Genomic DNA, 23,237 nt, shown 5'->3' with positions numbered 1-23,237 from the left:
TGCCCTGGACATGGACGCACCTGCAGCCAGTAAGGTATTCAACAGAAGCTTTTAAATAGCCGACGCCCAAGCTGCCTGGTGAGTCAGTTTGGACTAATGGATGAGTGAGGAAGCAGGAATCACTTTGTTCATGAGGAGGCTGGTATGATGGATATCTCACAAGTGAGTACAATATTAACCTTGGACCCACTTGGATGTGCTGTGCGTGTATTGTGGCTCACCTGGTCTTGTTCTCTCTCCCTCCCTCCTAGGCCGACTGAACTCCACAAGGGAGAGCATGCAGCACTCTCCCCCACCTGAATACATTAGTCACTAGCTCTCTCTCTGCTCTGCCCACAGGACTGTGCATAGAAGCCCAGGCCCCAGACAGGAGGAACCCTAAGTTGAAGTTTTGCCCTGTTTTCCCCTTGCCATAACTAGTTAATAAAAGACAATTTAAGTTACATGTTGACTCTGAAATGTTATTGTGAATCTTGCCTATTCTCCCATGGGTTGCCACAACACACACACACACACACACACACACACACACACACACACACACACACACACACACACACACCCGATGGCGGAGGAAACCAACCATGCAAGGCACCAACCTGCACATTGGCAATTAGGGGTTCAGTTCAGGACACTTTAACACTAACTCTGGGGGAGCCTGGGATCGAATTGGGAACCTTGCGGTTCCCATCCGGCTGCTCTACCGGCCACTCTACAGCTCTTTATACTTAGCATGGGTCTAATCCTAACTCATTAATAGATAGATGACTGTAACAAAGAATACAAGGAATTATTTTTTTGCTTGCAGTAACACCAATAAAACTGATTTATATCAAACCTAATACCAGAGTTTATTTTGTTCCCCAAAACAATGATTAATACTTTTTTCCTATTTGCTATTATGGAATCACTATTTGGGAATATGTAAAATAAGCTTCAACATTTAACACATACAAAAATATATATCTTCATATTTCAAATTATAGAAAACATTTCAAAAATATATGTTAGATATATTATATTTAGTAAAAGGAAGGGATTGCAACTCGCTTGAAATGCTTCAAAAGTGTAAACGGCAGCAAAACATCGTTTCAACCTTGCGGTCTTCAGGGTTTTTTTCTGTTTACCAGTAAGACGCCCAGGGCGAGAAAGGAAGGTCGCGTGCACGCATCCGCCTGGGTGACGACAGACTGCTGGGCGAGTGCTGGCGCTTTGGCATGGGGGGCCAGAGCAACATCTGTAATTAATTCTGTACTGGCCATATATGGAGCGTGTCTTGAGTGTACAGGGTTTGATGAGGTCAGATCAACATATGGAATGTCAGAACAGGTCCCATGATTTTGCAACCCATTTTTTCACCCAGTGTCAATTATCAAATGTAATCCTGGGCGCTACACTACACTACCTCTGCCAACCTGGGGGGGGGGGGGGGGGGGGGGGGGGCAGTGGACTGACCTCATGCTTCCTTCTATGCATGAGGAGTCTAAGCTGCTTCTTTTCACCTGACGGGGGAGTTTCCCCGGCCGGACATAGGTGGTGTAAGGACCAGTTCCTTTCCCCTCCATCAGGCGCCCCGGCTGGCCAAGGGGAGGTAGTTTAGAGACCAGGATTACTGCATGTTTTTTGTGAAGGTACCTACCCTAGGGGACACGGGGAGAACATGCGAACTCCACACAGAAAGGCCCTTTCGCCAAAGAGAGAACACGCCCACAGTGTCCCAACCGGGAATCGAACCCAGGACCTTCTAGCTGTGAGGCGACAGCATTCAAGACACTTCCGGGGGCAGTGTCTTGAGTGTACAGGGTTTGATCAGGGCCCAGGTAGGGCCGGGCCTTAATTTTGAGAACTCTCACCCAACCCTAACCCGGGCACGGCTGCACTAATAACTAATTCATCTAGATTCTGAATGGACAGGCATCAGTCAAAAGGGAGACATCGAAGAGGAAGGATGGACACATATGGATGCACGCACACATGACCATATATGGAGGCGTGGGGTGACGGGTGGACGAACGGACGGACGGGCTGATGGGAAATGCATGTTTTCATATAGTAAATGCGTTGTAACAGCATTGAAAGCATTGAATCTGAGTTGCGAGCCCTTCCCTTTATTATGATTTTGCAAAAAGAGCAACCAAAGACCTGAATTGTGCAGAAATTATTTTTGTTTTTTGAAGATATTATATTTGACACCCAAATTATATGATCTCCTTTATCAGATTGTCAAAATCTCTATTTCATGAAATTTGGGGTATATTTTAAAATATAATATTTTGACTTTGCTGTACCTTGCTGAAGTCCACAGCACTATTCTCTCGACTGACACCATTTTTCCCATCATGTCCTGCTAAATGAGACTGGGATGAGGCTAGTGGACCTATAGGATAAATTCAGACAAGAAATTGTTGAATACATTTCTGAATGTTTTGCATGCAGTTGGCAAACAGGAACATTGTGAAAGTGAATGAGGATTTCCCATTTGGATAACCACCATGTTTCTACCTCTAAAAACCCAGACAGATGCAAACACGATAATAAAATCAAGCTGCCTGACAGGATTGAAGGGATTTTTCTAATTTCATGGAGCTTATCACTGAACACACCTGGCATCAATGACAAAGGGGAATCCAACGTGTAAATATGTATTTATGTCTTTCAGAAATGCTGCTACTATACAGCCATCTCATTTATCATTATCAAACATACTATAAGATACTATAATGTTCCGCATTGTGTTTGTGTAACAAATCAGAAATAGCTCTACAAGCTCAAAACAGTCTGCAGTGTGACACGTCGTGAGCTTGTACAGTAGATCATCAATTTTCTGTGTGCAACACCAACACACATTTAAGTATGAATCAGGCTTTACTGTAAGTGTGCAAGGTGTTTCTGAAAAAGTGCTATAAAATGGGTTACATTATTAACAGTAAAATCCACTGATGTTGCAACAGTGCTCAGATGTTGTGTACTAGCTGCACTCATGTCTCCGCTTCAACCGATTGCTTTCAATTCTGTGAAAGAATGTTAAGGCAGTGCTGTATGAGAGGCCTCACTGTGCTTGTCCAGGTGCTGTTCGGATGCCCGCCGGCTCATGTCAGCGAAGGTACGCACGATGGGTAGGCGGTTAGCCAGCTTCTTCTGATTCTGGTGATGGTGCTGCTTCAGCAGTGTCTCACGCACCTTCTTCCTGATCGCAACCCCTAGTGGAGAGTACAGCTCCTGGTGGTCTAGAACCATATCTATGGAATGCACAGATTTATATGGAGTTTAGACTCCTCTTATCCAGAGAGGGAAGAACATTGCATAATTAATATATCACCAACAATACAAAAGAATAGCAAGAAATCCAAGCATCAGATCATCCACCATATACAGTATACAGACTTAACTTTATTTTCATATCACTCAATTACAGATGCAAAAAGAGTGGGTGAAATTCAGGCGAGCCGGCCGCTTGCCTGAAGGACAGTCTCAGTTACAAAATTACAAAATTACACCTCATTTCATCACTTAGTAATTGCAACGCAAAATTGCTCTGTATAATATTAATCCTGATGCAAGAGCTAGTATTAACACTGGGGATTTTTCAGTGTAAAATAGCTGCATACCTACGACCTCCTCTAGGGTGTTGGCCCTCATGTCCAGCACCACGGTGCCATGGATAATGCAGCTGCGCAGCTCAAACAGGCTGTGTAGAGACAACGTGGCCACGTATGGCTTACTCCACCTCTCTCCTCCATCCTCCACATCCTCTTCAAACTTCAACCATCTGCAGCCGGCATTCATGTCACATTGGTTAGTGGGTCTCAGTGACAGGCAAGTTTAGAGTTTTATTAGGATCCCCATTAGCTGGTGCATAGCAGCAGCTAATCTTCCTGTGAGCTGCCATCTGTACTAAGCTTTAAAGTCCTGAGTGTTACATTGAATCTGAGAGTGTGCAAATGTACCCAAATGGACCTGCAACAGCAAGGGTCCATTTGGTTACATTGTAACAGTGTATGATCTTCCATACTCTTTCTCTCATTGCCTTTCTGTGTTTCTCTTTGAATTCTCTCTTTCTATCTCTTACACATTACTCTCCTTTTACACTTTTGGTTATCTCTCATTATAAAAAGTACTTCTTACCAGGTGTCAAGTAAAGATGGGTAACTATGTACCATTTCTATGTAACATTTTTGGAAAAAAAACAATTTGTTTAGGACACACCGAAACAGTGGCTGTGCATAAATATTCCCAGTTGTCACAGAGAGGTAGAGGTAGGTAGTAGGTACCTTGTACAGGCAGTGTAGTTAACATTCCATCAGTTGTAATGATGACACCACTTAGCTTAATTGACATCTTTCATCACAATGAGAGGGATTACAGCGTGACACAGGCCCATTCACCAACTAAAAGCTTTCAGCAAATGGGAAAAGTTGGACTTATTCCACGGCTGTTTAAATTGACTGGCATACCTGGCACTTTCCCTCCACTCAGAGTCCTCTCCCTCCCTCAGGCAGATCTCGTCCAGCTCAGTGAAGAGGTCATGAGGAAGGTGCTCCTCATCATCATCATCTGTTCCGAGCAACAACTGCACTCTGTGAGAGGGTGTGTCTGTGGGCATAGGGAAGCGGAGGTTTAGGTCTAGCCTCGGAAACCCAGACGTTTTTCTTTTCAGGGAGAAAAAAAAAAAGTTTAGGTCTAACACACACACACACACACACACACACACACACACATCACGCACGCACGCACGCACACACGCACACACGCACGTCACACACGCATGTCACACACACACACGTCACACACACACGTCACACACGCGCGCGCGCACGATATTGTAGATACAATATTGCACAATGCAGCTTTATGACAATGAGAGGATAAAAAGCAATGATCAATATTCATAAAGAACAGCCGTATATGATGAATATTCTTTTTTGTTTTTCATTTTACATTTTTTGAAAATGCTCTCTTATAATGACATGGCCAAAACATAGACGCCCGGTTGAAAATCAGACAATCTTTGAAGTCCGTAAGTACCGTAAACAGGAGACTCTCTCCCTTCCACCAAGGGGTCCCTCTCTCTGTTCCTCTTCCTGTGTGCATGGGTTTGGCGATGTCTGCGATGGATACGGCGTCTGGTGCTACCTAGCGGGACATTTACACCAATGTACAGGGTCCGGTGGCCTGGGGAGACATCACACAGAGACAGTCACATCCTGACTGTTAATCTAACTCTGAGAGAGTATAAATGGAACCAAATGGACCCGTAACGTAATTGTCCAATTGGTTCCATTTATACACTCTCAAAGTTACAAATGGATAAATTAACACTGAGGATTTGGCCTTGTTGGAGCAAAGAGGATCAACAACTGTGTGTGTGTGTGTGTGTGTGTGTGTGTGTGTGTGTGTGTGTGTGTGTGTGTGTGTGTGTGTGTGTGTGTGTGTGTGTGACTGTGTGTGTGTGTGTGTGTGTGTGTGTGTGTGTGTGCGTGTGCGCGTGTGCGCGCGTGCGTGCGTGCGTTTTTCGTGTTTCAGGAGCATTACAATCATAATTATGATAGTTGAGCTTTACATCTACAGTATGTACAGTAAGCTGTTTATTGGGATTCAATCGGAAATTATTTTCTTTTAAATCAAACACTGGCTGCATTCACTTAATGTATTCCATTAAGCTTTGCATTATATTTGATGGATTTCTGCTACTATACCCATGCCATTTTTAACTGTGATGAAATGATAAAGATTTATTTTAATATACACAATGTTATATATTATTAATCCAAACTGAATATGGTGGCTGACCAGATCTGATGCATTGACATAAACTCAACTCCCGTTCCACAGATTCAGTGACTCAGTCTTGACTCATTGAGTAGTATGGCTTGAAGATTCAAAGACATACAGTTCCATACAAAATATTGCGGTTGTATGCCTCCGCCAACCAGCAATATACAGTAAGAAGATTGTCAAATCAGTTGGTCATACAATAAGTTGCAAAGCTGTGGAATACATACAGTAGGACCCCCAAATTGAATTTGGCCACAGACCCACATCTGAAAATAAAGTTGATATGTTGTTAATGTTGATAAACTGTTTCCCTCTCCCTCTCCCTCAAGGACACATGGAGGTCCCTCAAGGAAACATGGGGGAGGAGTTGTGGGGTTTCAATGGGGGTTTGTGTTTCTTTTCTCTTGTTATGTTCTGTAGAATGTTTTGTACTTTTGTGTTTCATTATATTTAAATACAGTATATTTTGTAAAAGCAAGAAGTGAGTGGACTTCTTTTTCCATTTAGTAAAACCCTATTAATGAACATTTGAAAAAGATGCCCTTGTAGTATTCTAATTATCAATGTCTTCTTTTATATTTTTACCTTCAAGTTCTTCCTGCTCAAAGTTGGTTTTTGGCTGATAACGCCTGTCCACAACAGCTTCATCATCGTTCCTCTGTTGAACACACATGCACGCGCGCGCGCACACACACACACACACACACACACACACACGCACACGCACACGCACACGCACACGCACACGCACACGCACACACACACATTCACACAAACAGAGTAGGTAGCATGTTACTTATATAGAACTCGCTATCTGGTAACTGGAAGGTCCTCACTTCAATCCCCCCTTCAGGCTTAAAGATGGAGTGTCATGATTTTTTTCCACCCTAAAACATGATCATCAGGTTGTTATATAAGGAGGAAGAATTTTTTCAAAAAGTTGTATACAGTATTTGTTAAAATGTCGTTTTTATGTGGGCACCCCCACCAGCTCATTAAGTATGCCTGGTTTGCCTGGTGGGTGGTGATCCACCTGAACTTAAGCCGCACCCACAGCTGTAGTTGTATGATAAAGGGGGAGGGGTTAGGGGAGGGGCTGATAATGTGATGTCACTATATTACTGTTCTTTTCATTGGCACGTTTGACTGTCAAGGGTTCAGCCTCCAGGAAGAAACCCTAAATACAAAGGGAATACATAATTGCAAACGACTCCAGGGTGTCTAATGAAGTACTGTCACCTCATAGACACATGAAAAACTGGAAAAATCTTTAAGGTTCATACACACTGGTAGTGTGACAAATAAACAATGGTGTATTGCTTGTTCGCGTTCCTGGTGCAGTGACCTTTATTCCTAAATAATGTTCTTTGTTTATTGAAATTTGAGATTTAAATATAAAGTCAGACAATTACTTTAACATTCAACCCATCGGCTTCACTGATTGGCTGATCTTCAAGCGTGTACCATTGAACAAATAGGCTCTATATGCACACAGAATAACTCTTCCTACTACCGGGCCCCTTCCCTACTTCTTTACTGTGTTACCGATGATACAAATTCAGGCTCTGTTAAATTTAGTGTATAGTGGTTCTCCAACGCCATGGCTTTGTGTGTGCCCCTCGTGACGTCATGTGGCAACCAAGTCTATGGACTATATGCTATGACATAGTAGGTGCCCCCCAAAGGGTGTCCCTCACATTACACAAGTGTGATTGTTGAGGGAAGCCGATGTGGCAGCCGAGTCTATGGAAAAAATCACACCGTGTGAACTGAGTGGTGCAACTCCGTGTGGGGGTCCCCGGTGGGTCCCCGGAACTTCCAGACCCACATGAACGCGCCCAGGTTGCCAGCCCGGTTCTGGCGAGCCGCTCCGCATCCGAAACAGTCGAGAAATGACAGAGTTACTGTGTGGGGGAATTAACATTTAGCAGACACCTCTCTCTCTCTCTCTCTCTCTCTCTGTAATTAGCAGGCAACAGTGCAACACTATCTCTCTCTCTCTCTCTCTCTCTCTGTTTCTAGCACAACAGTGCCACTTTTGCCCCTACTGGTACTCTAAACATTGTGACATAGTGACATAGGGACATAGGTTAGGGCATAGGGAGGGACATAGGGACATTGCTGTTCCTTGGAGTGGTTGCACCACTCAAAAAGTTGTTTGGGGAAAAAAAGATCACACTTGTGTGAAGTGAAGGGCGCTCTACATCATCATACATCACATTCCATGCTCAGCCAATCAAATCATTTCCGTGGTACACACAGACACACAAAGCTGGGCATAGAGCGCCCCTCTAAAAAGCACAGCACCGCTTGTGACAATCCACAGTCACCTCACTTCACATGAGTCTGATTCTTGAGGGGATACATCTTTTCGTCCTTTCACGTCTCACATTTGCCATTGACAATGAAAGGCGAATTTACGTCATATGTGCCTGAAATATGACGAACATTTGTGGCAACTCAAACATTAAATGCCATTGACAATGAAAGGAAAATTACGTCATATGTAGACGAGCAAATCGGCTAACCAATCACATGGTCATCTTACATGATCATGGTGAAAAGATGACTCTGAGAGTGAGAATGGAACCAAATGAACCCGGAATGCGGAGGGAGATGAACCCGGACGGAGAGCTGGAGAGAGGAGCGAGTACTGCGCGGCGTGTTCAGAATTGGAGGCAGGGTTATACCTGCCTTCGTCTGTAAGTAATTGATCTAAGCAGTACTTTGCCGACCTATCTATCATTAGCCATAGATTTTCGTGGTTTCCATTCTTTGTGATTGCAGATGTGAGCACCCGGAAGCCCCAGGCTGCTTTTCCCCCTGAACGTCTCAGCACTTTAAACCACAGTACCTTTATTGAGTTATTGATTGAGTTATTAATTTTGTTGTAATTTTCGTTAATTCGTTTATTTTTAGGATTTAGTTTAGTTTAGTAGGTTTAGGGCTTTTAGTATTTTTCAAATAAACATTGAATTTTCTATGGCCATTTTAGAGCGCCCTTGTATTAAAATAAAAATTGTGACTTTGTACCTATCGGCTTCCACTTCCGTCTTTCTCGTGGTATTTTATATTGCATTGCTCTTTTACTTGGTCGAGGACTTTCCCTCGTTAAAAAAGTGGCATAGTCGCAGTACTTACTTACAAACAACTTTATTGGGTTTCACAGTAAATATGCACCTCACATGAAAAAAAAGGAAAAATTGTCGCTATATAAAATGTATATAGCGACCATTTTTCCCATCTTTTTTCATTAATGGAATGGAAAAGAGGTGAAACATAAAATAATGGAATGGAAAAGTTAAAGGTACCCCCAAGCAAAGGTTCTATTTGAGTTTTCTTTATTTTGTAATTTTATTTATATGATTCGTTTGTTTTATTTTATATTTTACTTTGTTTTGATTTCTGTGTTTCTATGTGATTGTTGTGAAGTTTGTCTTTGTACTATGTTGTTGTTGTACTATGTTGTTGTGTACTATGTAAAAATGTGCACCTCACACTTTTAAACGGTGCACTTTAATTATATATTGTGTTCTCAAGAGTTGTTGGGACTGTGATTGATAAAGTTTGACTCATTCGTCCACCAGTCACATGCATGCGGTAGTCTATTGGAAGCTTTCAAAGAACGGAAAACCATGAATAACTGTATCTGTCTGTCTGCGGTCTGTGGAGGACACACACACACAGCAAATCTCTGTATGTTTGGGCAAACGGAATTATCTAAAAAAGGTCTTTCCTAAATTCCACCATCACGTCACCTGCATCAAACGCGGTGACAATAATCTCGACCACTAGCTGCTACACACCCTTCAAAGATGGATACAAAGCCCACCGCTTGGAAGCTCTGACCACCACTCCATCTTTTGTTGTTTTCCAGAAAGGGACAAGAAAAGGAAAAGGAAGGAATAGGATAAACATATACTGTATCTAGTGCAATTATCAGTCAGTTATTACAGTCACAGTAGTCTAACACATTACCTAACTAAACGACACCATTTCCATGGAAACTAATTGAAAGGCCATGCATCTTCAGGAATCTGAAGGAAACATCATCTTCCCCAGACGAAAATGTTTACCTAATGAAACCACTATAAAGATTGAACATTCCTGTCCTACATACTATAGCCACGCAAAAAACGATTATGGAATCATTGGGGTGGCTTAGTGGCTCAGCCATTCACCCTGCCATGACACCAGAAGCAATAACAAACTAGAAAAAGTGCCCTTCTGGGCACAGGTCTCCACCAGGAGGATAGGAGTGTGTGTGATGTTTGGCAAAATGTTTAGGAGTAATATAAACATGTTTGTTGAGGAAATGCAGAGCCAGATCACTCATAGCATCTCTGAGGATAGAATTCTGGATGAGCAGGACATGTGCAGCATTTTGTACAAAACGGGCCACTCCTGAAGACTTTGGAAGGCAATCTTAGCCAATCAGGAAGGAAGATGGGAAATGGTGCAGATCCGTGTTGATCTCATGACTATGGAGATAGTGTATACCGAATTGTGTGATGTATGGATAAAATGTGTATGAGTAATCTACAGAAATGTGTTTTGCCTAAATCGGCCTCATGGTGGCGCTATAACAGGCCGTTGAGGAATATTTGGGGCAGAGGTTCGTCGTTGGCATCCAGAGAGTGTGTGTGCAAAGTTTGGCATGGATCGGGCCAACGGTGCCGGAGATTAGCTGGTAACAGACGGACGGAAGGAAGGAAGGAAGGACGGACGGACGCACACACACACACGGACGGAGTGCAAAACATACTCTCTCCCTATGCCTTCGGCCTGGTGGAGACAACAACAAAGCGACCAGTAGTCATATTCGGCCTGGCGGAGACCCTCTAATTTTTCAGATGGGCCTCTTATAGTGCCACCAGGAGGCCCATTTTTGCAAAACACATTTTTTTTATTTTACTTTTATTTTACTTTTGTCCAAACAAACATGACACAAATTGGTACACAGTATCTCTATAGTCATGTGTTCAAGACGGATCTGTCCAATGTTTCATATTCCATCCTAATTGGCTAACATTGCTTTCCAAAATGGGCAGGATTGGTCCAATTTGAACGAAATGCCTGAAATCATGAAAAAAGTGGCATAGTCGCAGTACTTACTTACAAACAACTTTATTGGGTTTCACAGTAAATATGCACCTCACATGAAAAAAAAGGAAAAATGGTCGCTATATAAAATGTATATAGCGACCATTTTTCCCATCTTTTTTCATTAATGGAATGGAAAAGAGGTGAAACATAAAATAATGGAATGGAAAAGTTAAAGGTACCCCCAAGCAAAGGTTCTATTTGAGTTTTCTTTATTTTGTAATTTTATTTATATGATTCGTTTGTTTTATTTTATATTTTACTTTGTTTTGATTTCTGTGTTTCTATGTGATTGTTGTGAAGTTTGTCTTTGTACTATGTTGTTGTTGTACTATGTTGTTGTGTACTATGTAAAAATGTGCACCTCACACTTTTAAACGGTGCACTTTAATTATATATTGTGTTCTCAAGAGTTGTTGGGACTGTGATTGATAAAGTTTGACTCATTCGGCCACCAGTCACATGCATGCGGTAGTCTATTGGAAGCTTTCAAAGAACGGAAAACCATGAATAACTGTATCTGTCTGTCTGCGGTCTGTGGAGGACACACACACACAGCAAATCTCTGTATGTTTGGGCAAACGGAATTATCTAAAAAAGGTCTTTCCTAAATTCCACCATCACGTCACCTGCATCAAACGCGGTGACAATAATCTCGACCACTAGCTGCTACACACCCTTCAAAGATGGATACAAAGCCCACCGCTTGGAAGCTCTGACCACCACTCCATCTTTTGTTGTTTTCCAGAAAGGGACAAGAAAAGGAAAAGGAAGGAATAGGATAAACATATACTGTATCTAGTGCAATTATCAGTCAGTTATTACAGTCACAGTAGTCTAACACATTACCTAACTAAACGACACCATTTCCATGGAAACTAATTGAAAGGCCATGCATCTTCAGGAATCTGAAGGAAACATCATCTTCCCCAGACGAAAATGTTTACCTAATGAAACCACTATAAAGATTGAACATTCCTGTCCTACATACTATAGCCACGCAAAAAACGATTATGGAATCATTGGGGTGGCTTAGTGGCTCAGCCATTCACCCTGCCATGACACCAGAAGCAATAACAAACTAGAAAAAGTGCCCTTCTGGGCACAGGTCTCCACCAGGAGGATAGGAGTGTGTGTGATGTTTGGCAAAATGTTTAGGAGTAATATAAACATGTTTGTTGAGGAAATGCAGAGCCAGATCACTCATAGCATCTCTGAGGATAGAATTCTGGATGAGCAGGACATGTGCAGCATTTTGTACAAAACGGGCCACTCCTGAAGACTTTGGAAGGCAATCTTAGCCAATCAGGAAGGAAGATGGGAAATGGTGCAGATCCGTGTTGATCTCATGACTATGGAGATAGTGTATACCGAATTGTGTGATGTATGGATAAAATGTGTATGAGTAATCTACAGAAATGTGTTTTGCCTAAATCGGCCTCATGGTGGCGCTATAACAGGCCGTTGAGGAATATTTGGGGCAGAGGTTCGTCGTTGGCATCCAGAGAGTGTGTGTGCAAAGTTTGGCATGGATCGGGCCAACGGTGCCGGAGATTAGCTGGTAACAGACGGACGGAAGGAAGGAAGGAAGGACGGACGGACGCACACACACACACGGACGGAGTGCAAAACATACTCTCTCCCTATGCCTTCGGCCTGGTGGAGACAACAACAAAGCGACCAGTAGTCATATTCGGCCTGGCGGAGACCCTCTAATTTTTCAGATGGGCCTCTTATAGTGCCACCAGGAGGCCCATTTTTGCAAAACACATTTTTTTTATTTTACTTTTATTTTACTTTTGTCCAAACAAACATGACACAAATTGGTACACAGTATCTCTATAGTCATGTGTTCAAGACGGATCTGTCCAATGTTTCATATTCCATCCTAATTGGCTAACATTGCTTTCCAAAATGGGCAGGATTGGTCCAATTTGAACGAAATGCCTGAAATCATGAAAAAAGTGGCATAGTCGCAGTACTTACTTACAAACAACTTTATTGGGTTTCACAGTAAATATGCACCTCACATGAAAAAAAAGGAAAAATGGTCGCTATATAAAATGTATATAGCGACCATTTTTCCCATCTTTTTTCATTAATGGAATGGAAAAGAGGTGAAACATAAAATAATGGAATGGAAAAGTTAAAGGTACCCCCAAGCAAAGGTTCTATTTGAGTTTTCTTTATTTTGTAATTTTATTTATATGATTCGTTTGTTTTATTTTATATTTTACTTTGTTTTGATTTCTGTGTTTCTATGTGATTGTTGTGAAGTTTGTCTTTGTACTATGTTGTTGTTGTACTATGTTGTTGTGTACTATGTAAAAATGTGCACCTCACACTTTTAAACGGTGCACTTTAATTATATATTGTGTTCTCAAGAGTTGTTGGGACTGTGATTGATAAAGTTTGACTCATTCGGCCACCAGTCACATGCATGCGGTAGTCTATTGGAAGCTTTCAAAGAACGGAAAACCATGAATAACTGTATCTGTCTGTCTGCGGTCTGTGGAGGACACACACACACAGCAAATCTCTGTATGTTTGGGCAAACGGAATTATCTAAAAAAGGTCTTTCCTAAATTCCACCATCACGTCACCTGCATCAAACGCGGTGACAATAATCTCGACCACTAGCTGCTACACACCCTTCAAAGATGGATACAAAGCCCACCGCTTGGAAGCTCTGACCACCACTCCATCTTTTGTTGTTTTCCAGAAAGGGACAAGAAAAGGAAAAGGAAGGAATAGGATAAACATATACTGTATCTAGTGCAATTATCAGTCAGTTATTACAGTCACAGTAGTCTAACACATTACCTAACTAAACGACACCATTTCCATGGAAACTAATTGAAAGGCCATGCATCTTCAGGAATCTGAAGGAAACATCATCTTCCCCAGACGAAAATGTTTACCTAATGAAACCACTATAAAGATTGAACATTCCTGTCCTACATACTATAGCCACGCAAAAAACGATTATGGAATCATTGGGGTGGCTTAGTGGCTCAGCCATTCACCCTGCCATGACACCAGAAGCAATAACAAACTAGAAAAAGTGCCCTTCTGGGCACAGGTCTCCACCAGGAGGATAGGAGTGTGTGTGATGTTTGGCAAAATGTTTAGGAGTAATATAAACATTGTTGAGGAAATGCAGAGCCAGATCACTCATAGCATCTCTGAGGATAGAATTCTGGATGAGCAGGACATGTGCAGCATTTTGTACAAAACGGGCCACTCCTGAAGACTTTGGAAGGCAATCTTAGCCAATCAGGAAGGAAGATGGGAAATGGTGCAGATCCGTGTTGATCTCATGACTATGGAGATAGTGTATACCGAATTGTGTGATGTATGGATAAAATGTGTATGAGTAATCTACAGAAATGTGTTTTGCCTAAATCGGCCTCATGGTGGCGCTATAACAGGCCGTTGAGGAATATTTGGGGCAGAGGTTCGTCGTTGGCATCCAGAGAGTGTGTGTGCAAAGTTTGGCATGGATCGGGCCAACGGTGCCGGAGATTAGCTGGTAACAGACGGACGGAAGGAAGGAAGGAAGGACGGACGGACGCACACACACACACGGACGGAGTGCAAAACATACTCTCTCCCTATGCCTTCGGCCTGGTGGAGACAACAACAAAGCGACCAGTAGTCATATTCGGCCTGGCGGAGACCCTCTAATTTTTCAGATGGGCCTCTTATAGTGCCACCAGGAGGCCCATTTTTGCAAAACACATTTTTTTTATTTTACTTTTATTTTACTTTTGTCCAAACAAACATGACACAAATTGGTACACAGTATCTCTATAGTCATGTGTTCAAGACGGATCTGTCCAATGTTTCATATTCCATCCTAATTGGCTAACATTGCTTTCCAAAATGGGCAGGATTGGTCCAATTTGAACGAAATGCCTGAAATCATGAACACAGCGTGCAATTTCCGTGAAAACTTTGCGAGCACATTCCCACTAGGTCGAGGAAGAAATTACACCTCAAATCCGCCTCATAATGTCGCTGTAACAGGCCAATTCGGTCAAGCAAGGACATGACCGCAAACATGAAAAAGACATAATCCTTAGCAGAAGGCTTTTGTGAGATTATAAGAGTTCCCTCTTATAATGTAGTGCATGACCTCAGATAACGTTACTATGGCTATCAGAGCAGTACTGTCTAGAATCTATTCTAGATCATTGGTTCCCAACCTTTTTACTGAAGTGCACCTAAGAAAATATTTGGCTCTCCATTTAGTTCAAATACAGGAGCGTATACCTGCCCTTTTTGTTCCATTCCTAAGCCAATAATGATGCTGCTCTGACAAAACTCAGTCTAATCACTAATCAGCACAACTGATGATATTTCTAATGTAATTAATCCATTCGGCTATAGGTGTGCTATCATGCCCATTTCAGCACGACTGGATAGCCTATTTCAACCAATTACTTGCGGTCAGAAGAACTATACCTGTAGTAATATAATTATTTCATCGTTTTTCTCCTTTTTTGGGTGACTCCTCTGTGTACCAGTGGAGGGGGAGGGGGGCTCAAGTACCACTAGTGGTAGGTACCAGTACCAGTGGAGGGGGGCTCAAGTACCACTAGTGGTAGGTACCAGTACCAGTGGAGGGGGGCTCAAGTACAACTAGTGGTAGGTACCAGTGGAGGGGGGCTCAAGTACAACTAGTGGTAGGTACCAGTACCAGTGGAGGGGGGCTCAAGTACCACTAGTGGTAGGTACCAGTGGAGGGGGGCTCAAGTACCACTAGTGGTAGGTACCAGTGGAGGGGGGCTCAAGTACCACTAGTGGTAGGTACCAGTGGAGGGGGGCTCAAGTACCACTAGTGGTAGGTACCAGTGGAGGGGGGCTCAAGTACCACTAGTGGTAGGTACCAGTACCAGTGGAGGGGGGCTCAAGTACCACTAGTGGTAGGTACCAGTACCAGTGGAGGGGGGCTCAAGTACCACTAGTGGTAGGTACCAGTGGAGGGGGGCTCAAGTACCACTAGTGGTAGGTACCAGTGGAGGGGGGCTCAAGTACCACTAGTGGTAGGTACCAGTGGAGGGGGGCTCAAGTACCACTAGTGGTAGGTACCAGTGGAGGGGGGCTCAAGTACCACTAGTGGTATGTACCAGTGGAGGGGGGCTCAAGTACCACTAGTGGTATGTACCAGTGGAGGGGGGCTCAAGTACCACTAGTGGTAGGTACCAGTGGAGGGGGGCTCAAGTACCACTAGTGGTAGGTACCAGTACCAGTGGAGGGGGGCTCAAGTACCACTAGTGGTAGGTACCAGTGGAGGGGGGCTCAAGTACCACTAGTGGTATGTACCAGTGGAGGGGGGCTCAAGTACCACTAGTGGTAGGTACCAGTGGAGGGGGGCTCAAGTACCACTAGTGGTAGGTACCAGTGGAGGGGGGCTCAAGTACCACTAGTGGTAGGTACCAGTGGAGGGGGGCTCAAGTACCACTAGTGGTATGTACCAGTGGAGGGGGGCTCAAGTACCACTAGTGGTATGTACCAGTGGAGGGGGGCTCAAGTACCACTAGTGGTAGTTACCAGTGGAGGGGGGCTCAAGTACCACTAGTGGTAGGTACCAGTGGAGGGGGGCTCAAGTACCACTAGTGGTAGGTACCAGTGGAGGGGGGCTCAAGTACCACTAGTGGTAGGTACCAGTACCAGTGGAGGGGGGCTCAAGTACCACTAGTGGTAGGTACCAGTACCTGTGGAGGGGGGCTCAAGTACCACTAGTGGTAGGTACCAGTACCTGTGGAGGGGGGCTCAAGTACCACTAGTGGTAGGTACAAGTACCAGTGGTTGGGAACCTCTGGTCTAAATCTAACATATAGCTATTCCTGACCTTGTCACAATCCGTGGTCCCTAGTGGTCCTTGTTCCTAGTTTTGGTTAATGTTTTCTGTTCTTGTGTGCTTTTATTGTGTAGTATTGTTTCCTGTATGCCTTGTTACTGTTTTCCTGCCTTGTCTCACCACCTGTGATTATTAGTTTGCTCCACCTGTGTTCTGTTAGTCTCTTAGCCAATCCCTGTCTTGATTTTAAGTTATGTTCACCTGTGCCCTGTTATCCCTGTGTGTATTTATACTCCCCTGTCTTTTCAGTTCGTTGTGAGATCTTTATTGAAATGTCATAGTAAGTGTTCAGTTCCAGTCTCTGTTATTAATTTGTTTGCATTTGAATTCTTCGGCCTCTCTGTCCTGCATTTGGGTCCTACCCCCCCTTGGCTCACCGTGACAGACCTGCAACATGCATTTATTTTGAAGTACTTCCTGATTCCTGTCCAAATGAATTCACAATGCATTTACCAAATGTTATTGTATCTATTTGGCAGCTCAACACAGAGGTAAAATATGAGTGTGTAGTATGCTTAAGTGTGTTTAAACTGAAGTGATTGATTCATTAGAAGTGTTAAATACAATGAAATGGAGAAATAGACACTATTCTGCAGTGAGTATGTTATGTAATATCCATCAAAAATGAAGATGGGAAGAGTGATGAGTAGAATATATAATAGTATAAGAAAGTAAAGTAAAATCACCATGATACTCTCTGGGTCACTATTTGAACAATTGAGTTCAGGTTTTGGCTAGTTACAGTAAATACAAAGCTGAACCAGCATAATGATGCACAGCTGTCACACCACATGGGCTAGATCAGGGTGGTAAGACTGTGGCACTGATGTTTATAATCTGGGTACTACATAGGGCAAGTATCACAGTCCCTGCTCGGATTAAATTGTCCATGTGTTTGTTTGTTACTAAAATAAACCACATTAGCCAATATGAAATGTGTTCTGTGTTCATGTTGCGTGTGCTTGTTTCTGAAAACTAAAAATATGAACGGCAATGCCTTCTGAGCTCAATATAAAAGTGATATGTGTATGGCTTCTGCCCTTACTTTGACCACCTATCATCATAAGGCAGTGGCTATTACTGTACCTACTCTGGATTGCAAATGAAATACAAATATGTACCAGCATCATTATTCATTATAGGGCCCTTTCCTCAAAGGATGAAAGAACTACTGCCATCCTAATTTGTGTTAACTATGTTAAGAGTTAGTAAACTTTATGAACATGGATACTACACAACTGTTATGAAGACATGAGTGCTTAATGAAGTGGATTAATCAAAGCTCAAAGAGATGTTGTGAACATATTATCCACAACATAATCAGTGTGATGTCTAAGATATATGAAGATCACACAACATGAGAATAGTGAAACAAAAAGAGAAGCCACTCCGGGATAAGACATCATTTAACCCTGGACAGATCTATATATCCAGGTCAAGCATCCGTGTAATACGAATTGATTCTAGTAGAAATCAAATGCTCATTGCTCAACATCGAATCACAATTAAGCAAAGGACTAACAGCAGGCCAAGTGATATAACTTGACGTGACAGACACTTGGGTCTGATCCCTACAGATGGCTATGGTCATTTTGGCAGGATCAGTGGTAGAAATATCATTATCTGCACAGGCTAAGGCTTTCATGTACTATTGCATGAAATGGACAGTAATCCTCAAATGTTTCCAGGATAAACTTCCTGTAAGAAAAGGGCAGATTAAATCAGATTCCTGTTTTTAGATTAGGAGGGTTAGAGACATTGTTGGCTAGAGTCTGCCAGTTCTACCAAAGGAGTCTGGATTTATTTTTAGCAAGAGATAAAGTAGTAGGCTATACTGAACTACTGGACACTTTATATCTATATAGTGTAAATATCCATAGACATTCCAACCGGAAATACCTCCCTATGTGTTTGTTTACAAACATAAACATTATGGTTTGGTCTAGCAGCTATGAAGGCAGCTTGCGATCTACATCTGATGACTGCTCACTCAAGGCCAATTCAAACATCAATGCTCACTCTGGGCCACAAAAATAACAGAAACCAACGGGAAATTGATTAAAAGCTGACTGAACGCACAAAGTAAGTAACGCTCACAGCCAACAAGCACCACACTGAGTACTACAGACGAAAAACAGTTGAAGTCCAACTTTTATTCTGACCCCTCCACGAAAAGGCCTCGTTGTCTTGACCCCTTATCCATCATTTATACATTATGGAGAATTAGTGTGTGTCGTCTGTAGTACTCTTGAAAGCTTACATAATATTGTGTTAAGAAAGTGTAGAGATGTTACACTGATGAAACACTGTACATTGCCACTCTGTATAGTTGACGCCATAATTATTGGCAATGACAACAATGACACACCCCAGGTCATTTCAGGCAATCATAAAAGGACTGGCCAGACATGTATAGTCAGAACAACTGCTGGATTTTCAACACTGTCCAAAGAAATATAGAAGTTATATCCAAACTGTGCTGATGAAAAAAAACATTAGTAAAGTACTGTAGGCTTTGTAGGCTATGGCTAAAATGCATTAAATTAGCAATCTGTCTTTTGCAGTGTGAAATGTTTATCCTCAAAGGCAAGCGTATACCTCTGCTTCCTTCTTAGACATCTTTTATGGTTTGTTAACAGGTTAGCGTCAATTCCGTCAAATACAAAGATAATTGACTCTTCAAATTGTGGCAATCGTACTTTTACGATGTGCACATATTCTAGCCTACATACCCACGTCCCACGCCTATCTGTCCTCAATCACACATCGTTTTGAAGAGGTTATTAATATAGCAGACAATTCACAGTAGCAGAACCAATTAACCCAACATCATAATGATGTCCAAAGTTCAGTCCTACCTTAGTGTTAAAGAGACATGGAATCTCCTGTGGGTGATAAAGACGTGGAACCTCCAAGTGTCCAGAAGCCATAACCGCTCCACAGGGTGTCCTCTGTTTATATAGTATGTTTATTAGTGCTGCTGGTGGAGGGTGAATGTTAAGCTGTAGGTGCCTCTGTCCTCAGGATAGATATTAAGCAGACGCCTTTTCCCTCTTTTACTGTAACCCCCTAGACATATATGCACTAGAGCTGCTGGCTGAACAAAGCTCGGTTTGAGCATTTTGTCACCCGCCAATCCCATAAGATTATGACAGTGACATCACCGCTGCTGACCAGATTCTTATAAAAGACGGACTTATATTGAATGGCTGCACTACAGCTATAGGGATGTGCACATACGTATCATTATAGTAGAGCATTGGCTTGCATCAACACTGCTAGGTAGAGTTGAAATAAACTGTTGAGCCTGTTCACACAACCGTAATACCGTAATACAATCACATCCCAGCCATTATTTGCTCTAGTTGATGGGGTAATAAAAGCACAGAGAGGGTGAGGGTTTGATTGCTCTGCCATAAGTCATCCTGCACTGGTCATCCTATCAAATCCATCAAATGTTTAAATTATTTTATTAGAAATACAGGTAATAATATGCAACTCGAAAAAAGGAAGGAGAGGTCGCTCAGCTTGTAGTCATGATGCAAAAAAACATTTTATTTAAAAAATGACAAACTTTTCGGCAACAAAATGCATTCTTCAGGGTATGGTACCTGGTACTTCAGGGTATTGATTTGATACCCTGAAGAAGGAATTTTGTTGCTGAAACGTTGGTCAAAAAAGTTTGTTGCATCGTGACTACGAGCTGTGCGACCTCTCCTTCCTTTTTTCAAGTTTATCTCCCGTGGTCAGCACCTCCCCACTATTGGTGTGTGCTCCTATACCTCTTTGTTTGTTTTGTTAATAATATGCAACTCACCAAACTTTGACATTCAGCAGAGGAGAACGGAAGGTTGACCTAAAAATATATTAGTTTATTACTTTAATAAAACTGGTGCGCAGCAGAATTTTGCCAATTCCAGAATAAGTATACAATAGATAATCCGATCAGAAAGGTGAATTCTGGCCAGGCCATGGCAAATATGACCTGAAATAGTTTATTACTTTAATAAAACTGGTGAGCAGCAGAATTTCGCCAATTCCAGAATAAGTATACAATAAAATGAATAAATAATCCGATCAGAAATTTAAGGTGAATTCTGGCCAGGCCATGGCAAATATGTATACAATATTAACATTCAGTAGGCCTACCTGCAGCTTTATATGCAGTAAATCAGTGTTAATTCAAATGAAGCTGCATATAACATTCATGTTCTACCCCAAATTTTAACCTATATGGACATTTTTTCCACTGAACTTAGCCTTCCTGCTTGCTTTATGGGAGAAATGTAATTTTGAACTTTAGGCCAAAATTAGTGTCAAAATGAGACACATCTGTAAATGCCTCAATAGAAGAGCAGGGGTAGTAAGAATACAAAAAAAATGATACAAAAAAGTCCTATAGGGCCTACCATTTTACAATAAGTTACATATAGCTTTAACACTCAATTAACTTAATTGAACTATGACAGTTGGAGCATTGAGGATTGAAAAGCTATATACCGTCCCTCTGTCACCGAAAACAAAAAGAAAACTTTTGTATTAGAAAACTTTTGTATTATTATTTTGCCAGTGATGGACAGTAACAAAGTACATTACTCGAGTAATGAAGTAAAATCCTTTAGTATATAATCTGAGTATTGTATTTTCTGATATTTATATGAATGAACCACTTAAGTCCTGTTTCAAATATAATGTATATCTATACAAGATCACAATGTGGGCGGTGTATCTGCTATTCACTATTATTGTACTTTTGAATAGGCCTACTTGAGTATGTTTAAAGCAAGTCTCTCCTGTAGCCTGTACTGTCTGACTGGAGTATATAGGCCTACACATTTGACAAAGCAACTTTCACTATTAGGATAATATTTGACCAAGATACTTTGAGCTTTGACTGCAGGTTGAGTAGACTATACTTGTCCATCACTGTTATTTTCACACACACAATTTGTGTGACAAAAACAGTGCTAAACAATACAAAACCACACTACAAAAATATTTTGCAGGGAATATTGTTAAATAGTAAGTAATAAATAAGTAAAGCTGAAGGACATGCATCAAGCAATTATAGCTATATTTACCGTCGTCCGCAGTGGTTCCATTTGAGCACTTTGGTCATTCCTATCCATCTTCACTTTCACAAGTTGACGCCTGTGCAAAAGTGCGCAAGGCTACGATGAGTTTATCGGGTCTACAGCACGCGCGACACTGACGAGAGATTGAGCGAACACGGCGTCACACACATCAACACGTGACACACGTTTATGTAACGTAATAGTGTATCCTATACCTAGGCTACTCTGTCAGTATTGTTAGCGCGCAAAGAGGGCGCATGTTGATGTTTAGTGTGACTTGACTTGCATGCTCATGCAGCTGTCTGAAAAAAAAAACATGAGGCTAAAACTTAAACCTAAAACTTGTCCTCAAATTAATAGAGGACAGCAACTGAAATGGTCTTCAATAGTGTTGAATGATGGTGCATGGTGGCTTCTTGTGTGTGTGTGTGTGTGTGTGTGTGTGTGTGTGTGTGTGTGTGTGTGTGTGTGTGTGTGTGCGCACGTGCTGTCTTTTATATGGCTATGTAAATCAAATGTTTATCTTCCGGAGAACATAATACATGTGTTTTTCTGGTTGTATCTCCTACTCGACATCAATCCTTGTATAGAGAAAACTTAAGTATTTAGCGCCATCTGGTGTAGTTAGTATGTCCAAGGGAAACATTGAGCAGTCGGCAGCATCAGCACAATAGCCTACAACACAACAAAACAGCCCTTTCCGACATAGGCCGGGTTGCTGTAATTATTATAGCCGTGACCACGTAACCATTCAGAGTAGATAACTCGCATATAATCCACAATAGGCTATTTTATGGCAGAATGTGGCCGCACTGGCCGGGTGAAATTGATTGTGTTTAAAATCATTCACTTATTCCATTGTGCCTATACATATTCAACTTCAAACGTGCACAAATAAATAGCTACAATATTCTATTTTGATTAGCCTATATTTTGTCTATGGTTGGTTTTCGAAGTGGGTCCGGAATTCTTGGAGGATTGAGGGGGGTAGGGGGGGGGAGGGGGGAATTTAATTCAATCCACTTGAATATTGATACCAAAAATATGCAGGTGCCATATCTAACAATATAAATATTATCACACTGAGACTTCGACATTTTGACATCTTAAAGAGATAGTTCACCCCAAAAATGAATTATTCACCCCATGGAGACAGGATCGGGCCAGGGTCCAATTAACTCTGTTGTGATTAAAAAAAAGAAAAAGGGAAAAAGAAAATAAAGAAAATAAATAAAGATAAATCTATAGCCTACAATTAATTATAGTAAGTGGTGTAGTGGCCTATCAGTAAAAAACATATGCCTGGAATTCTCACATTAGGCCTAAACGGTATAATAATGGGTCAGGTGCGCAAAATGTGGGTGACCTCTCTCCTAAATCACAATCACTGTTTTAGGGAAAAGACATCCTAAAGGACC

At 41.9% G+C, this 23,237-nt stretch overlaps 1 protein-coding gene across 1 annotated transcript in view; it reads right to left on the bottom strand.

The window, feature by feature from the left end:
- The window catches only part of slc4a10b (solute carrier family 4 member 10b), a gene marked incomplete at its 5' end in the record, with an annotated part of 37,080 nt that extends 15,207 nt beyond the window's left edge, over positions 1 to 21,873 (bottom strand). Inside the window, 7 exons of the mRNA XM_079518942.1 lie at positions 2,289 to 2,377; positions 3,054 to 3,239; positions 3,609 to 3,769; positions 4,455 to 4,593; positions 5,026 to 5,172; positions 6,361 to 6,433; positions 21,826 to 21,873. Coding sequence (XP_079375068.1) covers positions 2,289 to 2,377; positions 3,054 to 3,239; positions 3,609 to 3,769; positions 4,455 to 4,593; positions 5,026 to 5,172; positions 6,361 to 6,433; positions 21,826 to 21,873 — 843 coding nt within the window. The remainder of the gene's footprint in view (positions 1 to 2,288; positions 2,378 to 3,053; positions 3,240 to 3,608; positions 3,770 to 4,454; positions 4,594 to 5,025; positions 5,173 to 6,360; positions 6,434 to 21,825) is intronic.
- Positions 21,874 to 23,237: the final 1,364 nt, after the last annotated feature.

The sequence above is a fragment of the Electrona antarctica genome (genome assembly GCF_951216825.1).
Source record: "Electrona antarctica genome assembly, chromosome: 13".
In the NCBI taxonomy this organism is placed as follows: domain Eukaryota; kingdom Metazoa; phylum Chordata; class Actinopteri; order Myctophiformes; family Myctophidae; genus Electrona; species Electrona antarctica.
Note: the sequence above shows the minus strand (reverse complement) of the source record. Positions and strands in the feature narration are given on the sequence as shown.